This window comes from Tasmannia lanceolata, unplaced genomic scaffold, assembly GCF_043159265.1.
Source record: "Tasmannia lanceolata isolate RefF3 unplaced genomic scaffold, GAP_Taslan_0.1 ptg000006l, whole genome shotgun sequence".
Lineage (NCBI taxonomy): Eukaryota > Viridiplantae > Streptophyta > Magnoliopsida > Canellales > Winteraceae > Tasmannia > Tasmannia lanceolata.
The window spans coordinates 35,432,069-35,452,658 of NW_027518683.1; the positions used below are offsets into that span (position 1 = coordinate 35,432,069).

At 39.6% G+C, this 20,590-nt stretch overlaps 1 protein-coding gene across 6 annotated transcripts in view; it reads right to left on the reverse strand.

Moving 5' to 3' along the window:
* Positions 1 to 1,148: 1,148 nt before the first annotated feature.
* Positions 1,149 to 20,590, reverse strand: part of LOC143880260 (TRAM, LAG1 and CLN8 (TLC) lipid-sensing domain containing protein) — a 48,649-nt gene continuing 29,207 nt past the window's right edge. For 5 of the 6 annotated variants that reach the window (XM_077383098.1, XM_077383096.1, XM_077383099.1 and 2 more), the window contains 5 exons: positions 10,479 to 10,553; positions 9,732 to 9,853; positions 9,565 to 9,640; positions 8,544 to 8,603; positions 1,149 to 1,538 (listed from right to left, as the gene is read on the reverse strand). In XM_077383098.1, the coding sequence (XP_077239213.1) occupies positions 1,401 to 1,538; positions 8,544 to 8,603; positions 9,565 to 9,640; positions 9,732 to 9,853; positions 10,479 to 10,553 (471 nt within the window). In that variant the 3' untranslated portion in view covers positions 1,149 to 1,400. Of the gene's footprint in view, positions 1,539 to 8,543; positions 8,623 to 9,564; positions 9,641 to 9,731; positions 9,854 to 10,478; positions 10,554 to 20,590 lie in introns of all 6 variants that reach the window. The other variant, XM_077383101.1, reaches the window with a different exon arrangement.

The window sequence follows — 20,590 nt, forward strand, 5'->3', positions numbered from 1 at the left end:
TTGCGATCCAGCAAAAAGTAAAAAAAGGAGGCTTTTGCACAAATCAAGAGTGGAGGGGTTCTCTTTCTCCGCCCTTTATGTTTTGACGGTCGGGCACCATATAAGTTCTCGTCAAGTAGACCACCAAATAAAAGACTACCCCGGTTATGAGAGTTCAAGGATGGTAAAAGCCGACAATTCTAAGAAGAATCTTTGAACTGACCCACAAGATGTACAGCCATCATAGTCGATGATCCAAGGTACTATTATTATTTTCCAACGTAAAGCTAGAGTTTTAATTAACTATGGTTCTACTCATTCATATGATGCACCTCATTTTACCTGCCATTTACTAGTACAGCCAACGCGTGTGGACTACACATATGTTGTTTCTCTCTGGTTATTGATGTAGTATACCGGTCAAGTGTTGTGAGAGTGGGCCAAGAAATTCTTCTTCGGTAGACTTAGTACTACTAGAGATTTAAGATTATAACATTATATTTGGTATGTTAGCATCCTATCATGCTTCGATTGATTGCTATAGGAAGATAGTCACATTTTATATGCCTAATCAATATTTAGTTGGGAAGGTGTGAAGAAAGATTTTCCACCCTGCCAGCTGATTTCTGTTATTTGTGATGATATTTGTGTTGATCGCTTCTTAAGTGTTCCATGCTATGATTTGGCCGACACTTTGAATTTATTGTAGACAAACGTGTCGTTTCGTGTCCGACACGACACCCCCACCCGTGTCCACACGTGTCGACACTCTTTTAGACACTTTGAAGTGCACTGCTAGAAGTGTCAGTGTCAGTAATTTCATATGTACGTATGTGTATGAGTGTGCCACTATTCCTAGATTTTTAAGGGTTTCCATATCAGATACCTCGTATCTGTGTCGAAACTCGACAAGCGAATCTGTATCCACAAATCATGATTATATGTACTTTCTATTTTAGCCGTGTATCTGTTTCTAAATTTTGGGAATTTGCCATGTCTAACACACGAAGCATCAGTGTAATGGTCCATATAAAAAGTTTTTTGCCGTAAAGTTTTTTGCTAACTATCGTCCATATCACACTTTCACGTATTGATCACAAAGACTTGCTATGCCACAAGAATGATGAATTGCGATCCAATTCTTCAAAGAAATGGAACACAACGACATCGACCACAAGCACTGCTGTAAATTTCTTCTTTGTCCATATCAATCTGCCAAAAATGGAGGCAAACATATAGTACCAAACTTTAACTGTAAACCTTAATGTAAATTACAAGAGATTTCACTAATGGTGTAAAAATGAGACGAAAATCATCCTTGTCTCCATGTAACTTGGAAACGCTACAAGCTACTGAGATGATTACATGGTGGGGCACTAAATGAATAAATACAGAGGGTGAGAGACGCATGAGGTGCAACATCAGTGCCCGTGCCTTGCTTTGGAAAGTGTCTTTTTCAAACCCTTGAGTATTTTCCAAAACCAAAACAAGTTCATTAATGCCAGCATTGCAGGCACAGTAAGCAGGCTGTAGAAGCCCAGGGGGAAAATCTCTTTCACCTGTATAAATAGAAGTACAAATAAATAAATAGAAACAACCCTTTTATCATACGCAAGCCCTTCATGGAAGTAAGCATTAAATGCCACCTGTGAGATGTCACTTCACCAGCTACTTAGGTTACTAATCGGATTAATGCTCCTTCAAATTGACAGAAAGAATAAACAAAAAGAAGACGTTTTCTAGTGCCATTTATAACAAAGTTGAACTGAAGTTACAAATCTCTTTATAGTTCCTGCAATTTCTAAGAAAGATGCACAAGTCTGCAAAGCATATGCAAATTACACCAAATAAAAAGAAGTGACACTATATGGTATTTTTAACTCATATTAGCACCCCACTTTTTTGCGAGTTAGAAAGGCCGGGCCTTTAAAAAGGACACTCTCCTGTTTTGACATAGGAAGCCCTCTCCATTTTAAACTTCTCTAATTCGATGCGGTCCCAATAACTTGTCAACAGTCAATGAGAAAGTTTAAAGTCTTTGCACTCAATTTACCATATCATGGTAGTAAGAACCATCAAGGAATCGCCCTCTTCTCGCTTTCTAGCGTTTTACATGTCTATCATCTCTCAAATCTTTTATCAATTGTCTTGTAAAACAATTGAATTGTTGTGTGATACCGTCTGAAAGATTGTTGGCGAGAGAGTTGAGAAGGTAGGTTGTACTATTTTGATGTCTATTTGGACTGCATGATATCTTCCGTTGCTGACTTTACTGCAGATCTTATTTCTATTTCTAGTTTTTCTTTTTCCTATATCTTCCGTTGCTGACTTTACTGCAGATCTTCTTATTTCTATTTCTAGTTTTTCTTTTCCTATTGTAAGACTTTATTTCTATGACATGTTAGACTGGGGCATTTTGGATTTCTGTCCCTATGGACCATGATTCCTACTTTTAAAGCATCTTGTAAAACTATATAGTTTTAATGTGACACTTGCAAACTTTCTAAACATGCTAGAATTGTTCACCCCTGTCGCTTGCATCGATGGCAGCCTTCTTTTGATTTGGTTCATTATGATGTATGGGGTCTGGTCATATATATTGATGGTTTCAGGTATATTGTTACCTTCTTAATTGATTACTCTCGTGCCACATGGATCTATCTTATAAAGTCTGAATAAGAGGTTTTCTCTATATTTAAAGTATTTGGTGCCATAATTTGCACTCAGTATGGGATAATTCGATTTGACAACAAAGATCAGTATACACATCGTTGATTTGTTCAGTTCTTTCAAGACCATGGGATAATTTATCAATTTTCTTGCCGAAAACCCCCACAATAGACTGAGGTTGCTGAGCACAAGAACAAACACCTTATTGGAGCTACTCAAGCAATCTTTGTTGTGCAGCATGCATGTTCCTAATTCTTGAATGCCAATGACTATACATTATGCTATTTGATTAATCACACTCCTTCTCATATGGTCATACTCGTTTTAAGATTCTGAGACCTAAGGATCCTTGCTTTCTGATAGATCCACGTGTTTTTAGTTTTCTATGTTTTGTTCAAGACCTTCGTCTGATTAGACAAGAACTGGGTGATAGAACTATTAGGAGTGTCTTCATCAGCTATCTTAGGTGTCATGATCCACAATCGCACCGCTTTTTTACCACCATGTATGATGCTTTTTGTGAGGATAAACCCTAATGTTAGGGCTCCCGATCATACTGCTCTCATTTGTTCATTACCAGCGCCTCTCCTAATCACAGATTTTGTGGCTCTCTCCGCTCTTGTTTGTGACTTTCTCACCTTGTCAGCTAGGAAGAAGAGCTTTTACCTGATAGATGCCGGCTAGGAAGGAAGCTAAGCCATACCGCTCTTCCTGACTATATGAGCAAGAAAAGGGACATATAGAGTTTGCCAAATGAGAGTACCAAATTGTTAGATAAAGCATTAGCAGGCAATCCGTATTGCATATTTCTGAGGCAATGAAACCACCCAGTGCAAACTCCTAACTTGGATCTTCCTACCACTTCTGAGAGGCCATCTCCTCCTTCCGTAGACCCCTCCCTACCACCAACTAAGAAATATGCCTTGTCTGATTTGAAATCCTCCCTACTCGCAGAAACGGATCCGTAAGGGCAGATCTGGTACCAAGAGACGGATTAGAGCTCCAGTCAGGCTCAGAGCAAGGAAAAGTAAGTCATATATGATTTTTATGGGGCGGAAGAGGAGTCGGATAGGGCGGGCATGACAAGAGGAATCAAACGTATCAATCAGTTCAAGCAATGATTCTCGATCTTAATTTGGCACCTCTGGAACCAGAGATGAGATTGAAGCGGAACTAGAATCAGAACCAGAGCCAAGAACGGGCTAGAGCCGAGCCAATAGAGAGCATGAAGAGACTGGTTCATTAGCTCGACCAGTTGAGCTCAGGCCGATGAAAGAAGATCCAGATTCTGATTCTGAGATCAATTTGGGCGGGAAGTAGATCTATTTATTTCCCATTTCGAGAGGAAAAACCAAGACGATAGGATAGCGTAGGATGGACTCTGGCCAGGGATTGAACTGGATATAGGTTGACCCCTTGTTTGACCAGTTTTCCCCATTGGGCCTGCTTTACCTTCAGTAAGTGAATTCCCGCGTAGTCCAATATTGCATCACCCAATTCACCCACGAATCACCTACCTGCTTTCTTGCTTTACCGAGCTTTGATTTCGCATTTCTGTGAAGTAGATACACAAATCGTTTCTGGATTATTACCGGAACCCCCCTTTTCTGGATCCATCTCACATCAATAACTTGACCCCTTCCGCCTATAGGTGATTTTAGACAAGTTTCCTTTGCAATGGATACCTGAATTCTAAGTATGGCTCATAAGAATCTATCTTCCGGCGAAGTTACAGTTGTTGGCTGTAGAGAGTTGAGTAAATCAGTGAGTTGGACAAGATGCGGCGAATGAGTGAACTCAAGAAAGTGTAGAAAGGCCAATGTAGCTAAGGTAGCTTTTATGTAATTTTTCCTCTCATCTCACAGCTTAGCTACCCTCTCGAACTGTAAGTTAATGAGGGCAGCTTGCTGTTGAGTTGGTTACAGTAAGCGCGCTAGGGAAGTGAGTTGGCTGTTGAGTTCTAGCCGGGTAAACATATGAGCTGTAGAGAGAGGGAACTCAAAGCTGTAAGTAAACAACCTTAATTCATGAATTAGCCAGCAAGCTAATTCATATTTGGGTTGCTCAATATAAACTTTTTCTTCTAGTTCACCATTTAAAGAAAAAAGCAGCTTTCACATCTAACTGAAAAACTGGCCATTTATGTTGAGCTGCGATAGCTAAAACAATTCTCATAGTATTTTGTCTAGCAAGCGGAGCAAAAGTTTCTTGAAAATCTATACCTGGTTGCTGTGAGAAACCTTTAGCCGCCTTACGCTTTTGCGCAGATCCATCCACATTCCACTTTGTTTTGAAGATCCACTTCAGCTCAACTATCTCCTTTTCTGCCGGAGGATCAACCAACTCCCATGTGCGATGTTTTTCCTTTAAGCAATTTATGCATTCATTGCATTTCTCCATTCTTCGGGCATGAAGGCACCAAGGCTTGAAGGTCCATCTTTGAAGGGTTAGTCCCTGAGGCATAGATTAGATCCTTTTCTGAAAGAGTTGGGGTCTACCGTGACTCCGGGGCAAGACTGGACAATTCTACTCGAGAATTGACCGGTTTGAATGACTTTTTTTTGGATTTCATGAATGAAAAAAGTTGAGAACGCGCACCTGATTAATAGGGGCGCAACGGCAAGAACAACAGGTTGTCCTCTCCCAGCCCAGTAGTTCTGCAGCTACTACCGTGGTTGTTTCCAACGGGGATCCCCCATTCCGAAAGGTGACGAGGCCGGCCGCAAAAGAAATGCATTATTCAACGAGTGAAATCGAAGCTCTCGGCATACTATTCACCAAACATCATAGTGGAAGCCATACTTGGGGCGCAAAGAGCTTGTTCCCTGTTGTGATGTGATCCCACTCATCATTAAAAGAGGGGCGACAATAGCGATTGGGTGTGTAAAACTTTTGATCATATACATTATTCGGGAGTAGTAACAGGAATTGCTAGTATCCCTTTTGGTAGTGGAGCAGGGTCCTTCGTTCTCACTGCGCTCAGTCAGTCATTCGTAGTCTTCTACTGCTAGGAGTAGGCTTGAGTGTTAGCCCGTATCAGTTCTTGCAGTAGGCAAGAGTAGAATCTCCTATCCTTTCCAGTCTCAGTCTCGTCTCTAATAGTAAACACCCGCTGTGGTATAATCCCTCCTTCGCAAAGAGGATTTGAAGACCTCCATCACTTTTGGACTTAAAATGAGAGAGTTATGGGTTTTAATTTTGGGTGACGTTTCGCACAGTTTTTACAAAACAGACAAGAACTCTCCGATCTCTTTGACTTTTTCGGTGACGTTTGCTGGGTTTGAAAGAAAACTTCGAGATGAGAACATAGAGACAAATTTCACTTGATTTGGACTTAAAATGAGAGTTACGGATGTTTTACTAAATACATCCATTTTTTATACCAAAATTACGGTTTAATGTTGTTTTAGGGTAAAGAAACCATAACTCTGTCATCCCAATGAATTTTTTGATGAAGTGTTTTTCCATCGAAAGAGAATTTGAAGACCTCCACCTCTAGCCAATGGAGCCTTCGAGCTAAGGGTCTGATAAACCTCCCCCACCAGAAGTATCCAACGTCCTCGTTGGAATAGAGTCTAAGTACTTATGGATGAGGCTCTCAAACTGCCAAAGCGTCATATCTTTCTCCCCTATCCTCACATCCTTAACCCTGAAATAGCTCTTTTATTATAGCTGACTTTTATTTGCAGTTAAAAGTCAGTGCCGACCCTTAACGAATCTGCTACGGGTGACCAGGCCTGTCAGCCTTCCCTTCCGCTCTGTCTGTTGTCCTGTGGCGGAGCGAACTCACTTTCAACCGGGAGTTCTGACCATCCTTCTTTTTTGGCCAGCTGGACCGCTGCTGAATCACTTTTGATTGCTTTGAGAAGAATGCCACATAAGACGGCCCCACATCTATGTATGAGATTGGTGGTTATTGGACCAAGCTGCTCCCTATCGGGGGAGAATACCTGCGAGACAGATAGATTGCTTTCGTGCCCTGAGAAGCCTGCCTTTTAGGCCCATAGCATTGAAGAAAGGGTCCGCCTTTTGATAACTAATTAGAGTTGACATGAAACGGATCACGGAAGAAGACGTATCTGATGAATGAATGAATGAATCCCTTCCTAGCTTCAAAAAAATGCCTGACTAATGGGGGCAGGCAAGCTACCTAGTGTTCCAAAGCTACAAGGGAGTTCACATCTCGTTATCATAATGGCTTCTACATAACGGCTGTATAGCAGCCGTAGCAGCCCCTTAATGTCACACCTCACATGAGACCTTAACTAACGGTTGAGTTAAGAGAAATGGCCATTGGACATGATGGCAGCTGATTCACTACTTTTTTCCTCAACTTCTCATATCCGCAGAATGTAGATCGGAAACCGCAATGCCATAACCGAAGCCACCCGATTAAAGGACCTGCTCTCGTCTTCAAAGATTCACCTATTTCTAACGTGATGTTTTCAATTTCTCACGAGAAAATCTAGGGATGTTTGGGATTTGTTTCTTAAAATCACAGTTTTAGAGTGAAAGAGAAGATGTGGAGTTTGTTTTTTGTTTTTAAAGTCAATTCGTGAATTTATCACGATAATCCGCGAAAAAAATCACGATAAATTTGCAAGAAAATCATAAAGCGCAAAATTGAAAATCTCATGACAAAGTCATAATTTTATCGTTTAATCAAAGTATCATGATATTTTCGCAAGATTTTCAATTTCTCAAAGTTTTTTGTGACAACGTTGCTGATGCCCGCTCTAGTGCTGAAGCAGGATGTATGGGTACGACTCATGGTGCATGAGCTTTCCTAAGGCTTAATTTTTTTATCTTTGAGGTAGGATTTTCTATTGGTAAGCGTATGCCTCTTCATTGCAACAATTAAGTAAATATTGAAATTGCCTGACTGTCGTTCATGAGTGAACCAAACATATTGAAGTGGAAGTGCACTTCCTTAGGGAGAAGCTTGGTGAAGGATCTCTAGTAATTTCTTATGTTCCCTTGTCATAACAGGTTGCCGATATAATTTCTATGATTGTAGGGCCTACTCTTCTTTAGGATACTTGTGTCAAGATGGGCAAGTCTGATCTATGTGGTCCAGCTTGAGGAGAAAATTGATAGGTGTATACAGAGATTAATGGAGATTAATGATGTATGATAATGTGATATATGTACTTTATTTATTTTACCCTCATTCAATGTATTTCTATCATTGTAATATGTTGTCTATGTTAATATAAGGCGAAGGAGGTCTTTTGTCTCCATATAGCATTTCATGCATATTTCTTTAATCTTCTCCTCGATCGCTTCTCTGTGTCGTGTATTCTCTTCTTTGTTTCTTTCCATTATCATCATTATTATCCAAGCAATCGACATTAATATCAGGGAACATGTGTCGACGGTGATGGGGACCAAAGTCTGAAGTATGGACAGCAGTCGGATTCCTACTACACCCAGATATCACTAGGTGGGTGATCTTCTTAAGGCATTATGGATGGTTTCCTTGGTTACATGATGTATTTGTGCTTATTCTAGCATTTCATGAAGTTTTATCCTAAATTTCTATCATTTCCATTGACTCTCATAAACTTCCATGATTTTTACAAGATTTGCATGGACATCAATAAACTCCCATTAAGTACTTCCAATTCCGTGAGGTCCGAAGTATGAATCAAAACCAATGTTTGAATCATTGCTTCAGAATAGGCGGAGTTTTACCAAGTTGACTGTGATTCAAGCCATTTTCTACAAACTTGCTAAGCTTTAAAATGATGGGTGTCCAAATCAAAAAATAAGAAGACATATTTCCAAGTCATATCTTGGTTTCTGATCATTGTTATAAATATAAAGCAACATAGGAAAGATCATCAAAAACTCAAAAAATAATTGATGAGTATGAAAGAGTAGTAGTTGCGTACCTGATCAAAATGATTGTACATGTGCACAAAGAAGAAGATGAACAGAAGGATCCTCGCAACCTAAATGCATAGACAATACCTATATAGTTTAGGTCAGAAAATGTTTACAAATGTCAAACAGAAGAAACATTGCAATTACTGACAATGGCCTGAATAAAATCATTGATCAGTCAAAGTCATAAAAGGTTTAGAATAATGACAACCTTTGAGCAATGTCTAAAAACTCATATTCAACTTGGGGCATAATCAAATCGATTAAGTTCGACTAGGTTTTATGTGCTGAAGCGAAGCTCTTGTTCACCAAGTCAGTCATAGGCTTCCAAATTTTTATGACATCAACAAGCTTGTCAATGATTTAATCAAGTGAAATCAGACACTTTAAGAACTGATTTCCAAGTAGAATTTTTGCCTCCAAGGATGATTCATTGAAAGAAAACATAGATAATTACCACATCAGCTAAGCTAAATGAATTAACTGATGAAAATCTTGAAATCCCTACAATTTTTAATTACTCTGTGAGGTAATATATAAGTGCATAAACAGGGTGGGCCCACATTTTTTTGGGGGATCCAAAGCATTCATTTGATGGGCCCTATCATAGATAGGGTGTGTACCAAAAATCAGCTCCATTGGATCATCTTAACCCTTCCATTTGTGGAGGGAAAAATGGACAGATACTCAGATACTGTTTGTCCACAAATCTCTCAAGCACAGATAAGCTATTTCTCTCAAGCACAGAAACTGTTTTCCGATATATATAAAGCGCAAATACCAATAAATGGCATAATCAATGAATAAAATGATGCAAGAAGACAATTAGTATGTGGGGATTGGTGAGCACTTATACCTGCTTATTTATGCACACATGTGCGTGGATGCATGATTTCACAGTGTATGTGCGCATGTATAAAAAAAAAATGTGCGCATGTGTATGTAACGTGAACATTTAAGACTAGCATATCCAAATTTGCAAGAAAAAAACAATTTTGAAATGGGTACAATCATATGGTTCAATCATACCAGCCACCCAAGGAACAATCCAATGCCATTGTAAACATAAAGCTTAGAACTTTTTTGCCCAGCAACATCCAAATACCTGCATTTGGATATGTTATCAGTTGATAAGCTAATGGAAGCTGAAATTAAGTTACAAATGAAAAGAATTTTCATGATGCTAAGAAGTTTACCATCTTAGATTTACAAACGGAGTTGTGCACTCAGAAAATAAAACCATTAGTATATAGATCTGTCCTTGGCCACTTAAAAGCGAGAGGATGATTGAATACATGGAGAGTGCGTGATGGAGGAGCTAAAAAGAGAAGAGGGTCAGATTAAATTACAAATGGTAATAACAAATTGCAAAAACTAAGAAAACTCAGATTTGAAATTAAAATTGTCTTTGTTGAATACTGGGTCAGCCACAGTGGAACAAGGAACAAGACAATTAGATCAATTTAGATGTTTCTTTATAAACACCGGGAGTCTTGCCAAATGGACCCAACTCAGAGAAGTTATTTTTGAATTTTTTTTGAACGGTAAGTTATTTTTTTTAAAATTAAGTAATTTAGTAAACAAAAAGGAAAATTAGAGAAGCAGAGAATGTCCCAAACACCATGGTCCTGAACTATGTTGCATTAACAAAGAGATGACACTAGACGACTGATCTAACTATATAACGTATAGAGCATGCGATGATCAACCCAGTTAAATTTTTAAAACCAAAGTTTTGGATTTGGTACTAGAAGACCAATGAAAAAAAGCTCAGCTTGGCTCGGGAGGGTTCGGAGTAATTCAGGAATTTTTTAGCTGTTTTTTTTTTTTTTGAATGGCTAAAATATTTTGTTTGAATGGCACAGGATTATTTTGCCATTGGGTAGACCTATCGCAAGCAAGTTTAATCAGATCTGATACATAATGTGTATCCAAATACTTACATATTCTTTTCCACCTAAAGCTGGAAACTGCCAAAGGATCATTGCCAAGTCTGAGAGAAAATAACCAATTGAAACCTGCATGAAGTAAGGTAGTGTACAAGGGAATAAATATGAACCATAGCGGAGGGGAAAAAAACAAAGTACAGTAATTCCATGTTGCATCTATTCAAAACAACTTCCTTTACAATAGTAACAGAAGAAGAAAATGATAAGAAAAACATACTGCTATTCCACCAATGTGCTGGCAAGTACTTGATATGTTATGGGACTGAACAACGAGGGGCATGGGAGCATGAAAATCACTGATGCGATGCAGAGATAATCAATTTACATGCATGAATGAAATAGAATCACTGTATAGTAAAACAATAGCAATGTGGCAGTGCAGCTTTATCTTCCAACTGCTCACTGTCAATTAGAGTGATGGAATCAGAAAATGGGAGTTCTAATTGAAGTATCCACTTTGACAGATTTACATCTCAATTGGAATTAGAAAAATGGAGTTCTAATTGAAGTATCCACTTTGACATATCTTGTTTCAAAGATCTTTTAATATCTATGATGCCTATTTCTACAGAATTTTCAATATTTTGTCATTTTGGACTTCAAAACATAGCCCAAATTTTTGATGGAAATTAAATGGAAGTTTTTAGAGTCAGCTTTATTTAATAGGTTTAGGAAATTTTTAACAGATTTAGCCGACCCCAACTAGTTTGGGACAAAGGCTTAGTTGAGTTGAGTTGAGGAAATTTTTAACAGATTACAACCAAGGGCTAACATTAAGAAAACAGTCTAAGTTTGTAAATACCCCTAGAAGGGACAAGAGTCCCAAACTGGTTAAAATCTTTCTATTTGCCCAGTGAAATAGATTTGAAATTGCAATCGATTCATTTGAATATCCTGCCTGTGGAGCAAAATCCTGAGGAGGGGGGAAATCCCCATCCTGATCCCGATCCCTCCAAATGTTTGGTTGTCCCTATCGCGACAATATCCTCCATGTTAGATTGGTTGTGTCGATGTATGTAGGAAAATTCTCCATGTCATGGTCGGAGTTTATGTTCATTATAGGTTTAGATCAGGGGGAGGGAAATTTCAACTGTGGTCCACCATTGAAGTTGGCATTGTCCTGTTTGACTATAAAATAGGAGGATGCTTCTGGTGCTGGAGAATGGTCCATGGAGAGTAGGGAAGATGATTCCTTCGTTGTGGCCTTGGGATGAAAGATAAAGGAGAAATAGTTTGGAAATGAAATAGATGAAGGTGAGTGCACTTTCACTGCCTTGCTGGACACTTGCTATTCCCATCATGGGCAAGTAAAGTGGGGCGCTTGGTTAGGGTCCTTCAAGATACTTCCTCCCTATGTAAATTGGATGGAGCATGGATGTGGGTAGAGATCTCCTCCCCTAGCTTAAGTCCATTGGAGACATCAGCATCCTACAAGGGACATGACTTCCTTGTCAACCTATCTCTAGTTGAAGAAATATTCCCCTCAACCTAGTAATGGGACGAGCCACAAGCCTTTTGTTCACGACGGAGCATTGCAGCAGGAACTACAAGCTAGAGATGGGCCTATAACTAGAATAATTTGCTTTCAAGCTCAGTCACAGTCCCAACCCCAGCCTTAGGCCCCCGTTTAATTTTGGTAGATAAGCTGGGATGGAACGTGCGACCTCAAGGTTGAGAAACAAAGTCTCAACCATTGAGCTACGGGCACCCAATCCATCCTTATGCCCCTTACCAAGGAAGTCATTGTAAGGATAAGTATAGGGGCATTGCACCTTGAAAATGATGTTGTCACTGCAAAACTCTTATGCGGAGACCCTCAGATCTCTTAGATCGAGGTTCAAAAGGAGAGGATGGTGTCGTTGGGTGAATCTAGCACAGACACTGTCATTTGTTATGTAGGATTCAGGTAGATCCAATGTAAGATCCCACATAATAAAGTGAGTTGTATTAGGTTCTTAGAAATTTGATACGTTGCAAGTCTTGGGTACGTCATCGGAAAGGGTAGTTAAACAGAACTTAATTAAAAGCTATGCACCCCCTCATGTTTTTCAAAATACTCTTAACAGGAAAATTCAACACAAACATACATTACTCAATCACATCTCACATCACATAAAAAGGACCAAAGTCATACCATAAAACACTGATTGTTCATAACTACATTTCATGATACATTGTTTGGTTAAGACACACACAAATGAATACGTTGTCGGTTAATTGTTAAATTTTCCTTTCAAATTCATAAACAGTATCTAACTTAGAAATTTTCAAATTTGTTGGAGATATACACTCTCCTTTGGTTGTGTTATTTGCATATCACCTTAGTCCTGTAACTCTATTACCTGGAAAAAAAAAGACTGTTAACTTAAGGGAATTTTGGGGAGTTGAATTTCGGGGATGAAATTCCTTTAAGGGGGGTAGAATGTAACACCCGGCCCCACCAAGGGTCGGAAAATTTAATAATTTTAATATAAATCTTGGTCGTAGATCCCCGATCGAAGATCAACAGTTTAGATCTTCGATTACAGCCTTTCGGACCGTCGGATTTGCATTTACGATAAATAAAGTCCGAACTTACTATAAATTGTAAGTCCGTTTTTACTATAAATAGTAAATCCCGTTTTTACAATAAATTGTAAATGTGTTTTTACTATAAATAGTAGGTGGGCCACATGTGCCACAAAATTTAATTTCTCCTTTTGTCTAACTTAAATAAAAGATAAGAATTAAATAGCCCTAAATGTAATAGACACTTACCAATCCTTTTAGACTTAGAATAGGATACCTTTTATAAAAATGTTATATATAGGACTCATGTTTTCCCCTTACAGTTTCCCCATAAGGCGAAAACCCAAAACGTGAGAAAACCGAGAGAAAGAGTGAAAGGATAGAAAAAAAGAGAGAAAAGAAGAGGAGGAGACAATTAGGGTTTTCATTGGAATGATTACAAGTGCGTGCCCAAAACTTTATTTCTTTTGTACACTTCATGAAAAATATAATATACTTCTTTGTTCTTGTTAAATCAATTAGGGTTTTCATATACGCATGTTTTCCCATATTTAATTACTAAATTTTCTCAATTTTTAAAACCTAATTATATGCTGATTTTTATAGATTTCCCCCCTCTTTGCTTGTTGATTTTCTCATTTTTAGGGTATGAAAACTGTTGAGAGTGGACGTTCATATTTACTCTTAAGAGGGGTATTTTGGTCTTTCTAAGTACCCTACTCAACACACACACATATATATTATTTACGTGTGGAGAGAGAGAACTAATTCTTTTCTCCATTGTATTCTCCATTCTCTTCCTTTCTTCTCTCCATGGCCATCTAATGTTGATCAACCAACATGGTATCAGAGCACCAAGTTAAATGATCAGTGGGGAGGATGATCAAGAGTTCCCTTTATGAAGACAAAGATCCCACGACCTCATCAGACCATACTCAAAATCGCAACCCTAACCCTAACCCTAGCCACACGGCAAAGAGTTCCATAGCCGCACCCTTGATCCATTTCTCTTTCACTTTTCTTTGACCTCTTCGAACCCTAGATTCATCCTATCTATCCGGATAGCTTTTACACCTACGAAACCCTTGATTTGGGTTTTTCCAAAACCTAACCTAACTGAACCATATACCCACCTTTCTTCATTTTTCTTCCATTTTTTCCACCCCTCTACCCAACGGCCCAAGCCCTTTACCCTCGTTTTCCACTCACATACAAACCCTGGTTTTTAACCCTAGCCAAACCCCTTCTATACACACTCTATTGCCCTAGTTTATCTCTTTTCACCAAAAACAGCCCATAATATCCCTTTCATCTCCATACTCCAATTTATATTCATGATTTAAATCAGTCCTCTTCGAACTTTATCATTTCTTGGTTGATTCCTTGGTTGATTCCGGGCACTTATTTGGTGATTCTTCTAATGGTGTTTGTGTGTGGTTTGTCCCTTATTTCTGCCACGGAATCGTATGTTCATGTGTGCAATAGCCTCTTTGGCTGTCTTTGTTATTGGTATGGTTGTTGTTTGATGGTGGTTATTATTCATCTTGATTGTAGTGGGGTCATTGTTACTGTTGGAGACCAACAGTGGCTGTTATTGTTGGAGATTAGTAATATTTATGGTGGTGGTGATTGGTGGTTCTGTGCGTGGATTTGCCTAAGACTGTTTATGTTATCTAGTTGATTGGGTACATAGTGGGTGGATTGTTGGCTCATTTGATTGGATCATCATGCTACGGATTTGTGTGGATATTCACCATGACTACACCCTCTACTTCATCCACTGTTTCTGTTTCGGGTCCTTTCCCTGTTACGTCCATGACTTCCATCAAACTTGATGGATCCAATTACCCTACATGGAGTCAGTCGGTTAAGCTTTATCTCTGTGGCCGGGCAAAGTTGAGCTTTATTACCTCGGATCCACCATCACATAAGGACTCCACTTATGATAAGTGGAGCCAAAAAGATGCACTTCTTCAGTCGTTGCTGTGTCAGAGTATGGAACCTCGGATTTCCAATCATATGTTGTTCTTAGGATCATCGCGAGCTGTCTGGTTGCATGCAGAGACACTGTACTCAGGAACTAACAATCTTACGAAGATTTGTGATGTTTATTCCGACCTCCTCCAGTCAAAGCCAGGAGAGCGATCTGCACCTAAGTATTATTCCGAGTATGTTGGATTGTGTGAGCAGCTAGACTCCTATTTTCCGCCCTCTACAGAACTCATTGTGTTGGCCAAACAGAAGGAAGATTTACGTGTTGTTCAGTTCTAGGAAGAGAGTTTCTTCCCATTCGCCAGTTGATAGTGGGTGAGGGCAGTTTACTGTCCCTGGATGTGGTTTTCTCTCGTGTTCAGCATGCACTTCGAGTTGATGTTCCTGCTGATCCTGCGAGTGAGCGATATGCTCTTGTTGTTCAGTCTGTTTATAGTTGCGGTATACGTGGGGGTCGTGGCCGTGGTCGCTGTGGTTCTGGTCGAGGATTTGGTCGTGATTCAGGAGAAGGTCGTGGTATTGGAGGCCACGGTGGCGGTGGATGTGGATCTCGTTATTGTACACTGTGGTATGGATGGTCATACTACTTATTTCTGTTATGATTTGTATCCGGAGTTACGACCCCACCGCGCTGCACATCATGTTTATAGGGCTCCCACTGAGAGCTCTAATGTTGTCTCCTCCACGACTACTTCCTTTGATACACTGGTGGTTTCCCGTGTTGAGTACGAGTCACTCTTACATTTACAGGAAAAGGGGAAGCAGGCCACTGCCACTCTTGCATCCGAAGGTAGCAATCCATCTTGCTCTTTGAGTCGCTCAAATTCATAGCTCATTGATTCAGGGGCCTCCCATCATATGACTGGTAACAATAGTCTCCTTAGTCCTTTTCAGGCTTCATCTACTTCTACATCTGTTACGCTAGCTATGGGGCGATGTGCCCTGTTTCGGGTACAGGGGACACTCACCTTGGTCCTACTCTTTCTTTCCTCTGTGTTATGTGTTCCTAGTTTTCCCTGTAACTTATTTTCTGTTAGTCAGTTAACTCGTCACCTTAACTGCTCTATGACCTTCTTTCCCTCTTATTGTGTTTTTCAGGACCTTGCAACTGGGAGGAGGATTGGCTCGGGCCATGAGGTGAATGGACTCTACTACTTTGCCGTTGATGGTGACATTCTGCCTACTGCACTACGTACTTCGGCTGACTCCTTTATGTGGCATTGCCGTTTAGTCACCCACCAGTAGATCGACTGCAGCATTCGTCCATTGTGTCTAGTCCAGTTAGTCCCTTTCATTGTGAGTCCTGTCAGGATGGAAAACACCATCGTGTTTCCTTTCAGTCGCGTTCTGTTAGTCGTGTCTCGCGTCCGTTCGAGTTAGTTCATTATGACGTTTGGGGTCCATGTCGAACTCCGTCCTTATTTGGCTATCGCTATTTCATTATGTTTGTGGATGATTTTTCAAGGATGTCTTGAGTATATGTAATAAAAGACCGTTCAAAAGTATATACTGTCTTTCGTTCTTTTTATGCTGAGATAACTAACCAGTACTCGTGTTCTTTAAAATGCTTGCGCACCAACAATGCTCGTGAATACTTTTCTGTTTCTAATGGATTTCATGAATTTTTATCTAGTCATGGCATTATTCATCAGTCCTCATGTGCTCATACCTCTCAGCAAAACGGTGTAGCAGAGAGGAAACTTAGATACCTCGTTGATATGGCTCAAACTCTTCTTCATCAGATGCACATTCCAAAGTTGTATTGGGCTTATGTGATTCTCACCTCGTGCTTCTTAGCGAACTGTCTTCTGTCGTCAGTTTTACATAATCGTTCGCCATTCTTTGTTTTACACCCTTTTGCTAACCCATTTCCCTTACTTCCTTAAGTCTTCGGTTGTAGTTGTTTCGTCCTTGATCTTACCACGGGGCTCGATAAGTTTGCTCCTCGTGCTATCAAGTGTGTCTTCTTGGGGTACTCTCGCACTCAAAAGGGATATCGTTGCTATAGTCCTCAACTTCGTCGTACCTATGTGTTTGCTGATGTTTCATTCTTTGAGGATATCCCATATTTTACCCAGTCTGGTTCTACACCTGTGCCTGAGTCTCAAATTTCGTTGCCGTCACTATCTCCTACCCCAGCTCCCTCACCTGTGGTCCCACCTCCCTCGCATGTGGTCCCACCTAAGCCATTGCAAATTTATACTCGTCATGATAAGGAGTCGTTACCTCATGCATGTGCAGATGACACCTCATGCCCGCTAGGTCCAAAGTCTGCTAGGTCGCCCCTTGCTCCTGAGGTAATCGTTGATTCTGATAATGCCCCTATTTCTTCTCGTACATGTTCACATTCTACTCATCATCCCATTATCCTCAGTATCTTCTATTTCCATTCCTCGTTCGGTTGTAGAGGATTTGGCTCATCCAGGTTGGCGAGCGGCGATAGATGCAGAGATGGGTGCTATGCGATCGAATAATACATGGCAGTTGGTTCCTCTACCTCCAGGGGCACATGTTGTTGGTTGTCGGTGGGTGTTCACAGTTAAATATCTGCTTGATGGGACAATTGAGCGACTGAAAGGTAGATTGGTTGCAAAGGGATACACACAGACTTATGGCATTGATTACATGGATACGTTTTCTCCTGTTGCTAAAATTCCCTCCATACGCCTTTTGATTTCCCTTGCAGTCAACATGTCCTGGCCTCTCTACTAGCTGGATGTCAAGAATGCTTTCTTACATGGTGATCTACAGGAAGAAGTGTACATGGAGTAACCTCCTGGGTATGTTGCTCAGGGGGAGATGAAGAATGTTGTTTGTAGGTTACACAAGGCACTATATGGCCTTAAGCAGTCTCCCCGAGCTTGGTTTGGGAGGTTCAGTGAGGCAGTAATACGATTTGGATTGAAACAGTGCGTTGTAGACCATTCGGTATTTAGCTCTCAGGGTAAAGATGGCAGGATATTCCTAATTGTGTATGTAGATGATAGCATCATTACAGGAAGCGACAGTGCAGGCATACAAAGATTAAAGGTTTTCCTTCAGAAAGAGTTCAGTACCAAAGACCTTGGCCGTTTGCGGTACTTTCTAGGGATAGAGGTAGGGAGGGCTATCTCTATCGCAAAGGAAGTACACATTAGATATATTGGAGGAGACTGGCCTTTTGGGAGCAAAGCCAGCTGAAACTCCTATGGACCCGACTGTCAAGCTTTCTCCTGATCAGGGGGAGCTACTAGAGGATCCAGGTAGATATAGACGATTGGTTGGGAAATTGATCTACTTGACTGTCACATGTCCAGATATTTCTTATGCAGTTAGTGCAATCAGTCAGTACATGAGTGCACCACGAACATTTCACTGGTCGACAGTCACTTAGATAGTGAAGTATTTGAAGAAGGTCCTGGTAAAGGACTCTTCTTCAAGAAACATGGCCATATGAGGGTTGAAGGATATTCAGATGCAGATTGCGCAGGGTCACCTGCAGATAGAAGGTCTAGGAGTGGATATTGTACCTTTGTTGGAGGCAATTTGGTATCGTGGAAAATAAAGAAGTAAGAGGTTGTGTCGAAATCAAGTGCAGAGGCAGAATATAGAGTCATGGCCTATAAAGGATAAGAGTTGATTTGGTTGAGATCTTTTACGTCAAAGATCGGGTTATCCTAATCATCAACTGCGTTGCTCCATTGCGACAACAAGTTTGCCATTTATATAGTAATGAATCCTGTGTTTCACGAGAGAACTAAGCATATAGAGGTGAATTGTCACTTTATTCGTCACAGAATCCAAAAAGGAGAGATTACCACTGTGTTGACAAGGTCAGTTGATCAGATAGCAGACATGTTCACAAAACCACTCAATAGGGCAAGGCTTAATGACTTATGTAACATGCTGGGGATGTATGATATATACACTTCAGTTTGAGGGGGAGTGTTGAGAGTGGACATTTGTATTTACTCCTCTTAAGAGGGGTATTTTGGTCTTTCTATGTACCCTACTCAACACACATATATATTATTTATGTGTGGAGAAAGAGAGAACTAATTCTCTTCTCCATCGTATTTGTAACAACCCGGATTTGGGGGGAATTTTTTAAACATGATTTTTTTTTAAAATACCAACATCCGAATCGCTACCCCAAAAAGGGAAACAACAACAAAAAAATTCTATTCCATTAACAGAATGTCTATTTCATGATTTATCTCAACCCCAAAAGAAATCCTATGAGTGCTCTCTCCCGTCCCATGTGCCACCTAGATTTGCTCATTGACGAATACCTCACCTACAAGGTCTGGAAAATAATCTAAATTAATAGCAACGTCATGTGACTGGCTCAAGCAATAAGAGTGACAAAAATGTAAATTGCATTATAGTAGTAGTTCTTATGGTATTCACATGATAAGAAGGAAACAACAAAAATCTCAAGATAAATGATCAGGATCAACTGATAACTAAATATGATGACAACACGTAACAAGTAAAAGAGACACAAGGATAAAGATACTATCAATAAATCATCTTTTATAAAAATATGAAAGTCCCATCTAATGCATCATATGTATATACTCGGTGAACATCATCACAAACCGTAGTCTGTGGTTATCTAAAACCATATACATATACAGACATCTCATACCTTAATATGAGGCAACAAAGGTTCCCGCGTATATAGCATATGGCTTAAAAATAAAAATCTTAAGTAGGCACTTCTAACCGTAGATTTTATTAACAGATCAAGGATACATGTTCTAGGATATGAGAATAGTCATATGAAACAAAACTATAATATCAAAATCATTAATGTAATCATTATTACAAGAGTCAGTCATCACTTGCCTTATAATTTGAGTGTAGAATCAGACGTGAAGCTCTATGTACCAATCGGAAAGGAACTCGAAGACGAAAACCCAAAACGACGAAAAACACCAATTCTTCTTCTCCTTTTCTTCTCTTTTCCTTTTTTTTTTTTTTTCCTTCTCTCTCTCTCTCTCTCTCTTGGTGTGCACAAGTAGGGTTGCAAAAGCCCATGTTTTGGATTTTTAATAGCTAATAAGTTTTGTGCTTAAAGTGGGTTTCCCAATTAGATTTAATGTTAAAAGTTAGTTTTCTAATTTAAGTATTTCATAATTAGCAAGAGTCCATCTTTATTAAAACTCTCTAAGGGTGTACTTATCAAATTTAACAATTAAACTAAAGTTTTAAATAAAAATAAAAACCCAAAAGTTGTCTAATAAGACAAAACTCGTAACTATGCCTAACCCTAACAGAAAAAATGTAATAACTTGCTCAAATCACGTTCAAATCGCTAAATCTTGGATCCGTTGGATAGCTATTCGAAATACCCATCTACAGGGACCAAAATCATGTCGAACGGACAAGATTTGATGCCCCAAAAATTGGTTATACCAAAAAAACGAAATACACTGTTGTGATTTTTGGTCTGGGGATCTACGGTCCAGATTTAATTAAGGTTATTGACTTTCTAGGCCTGTGTGGGGCCAAGTCTTTACAATATTCTCCATCCTCTTCCTTTCCATTCTCTCCATGACCATCTAATGTTGATCAACTAACAAAAACTGCTGATTTTGCAGAGTTTTCGTACCATGAAAACT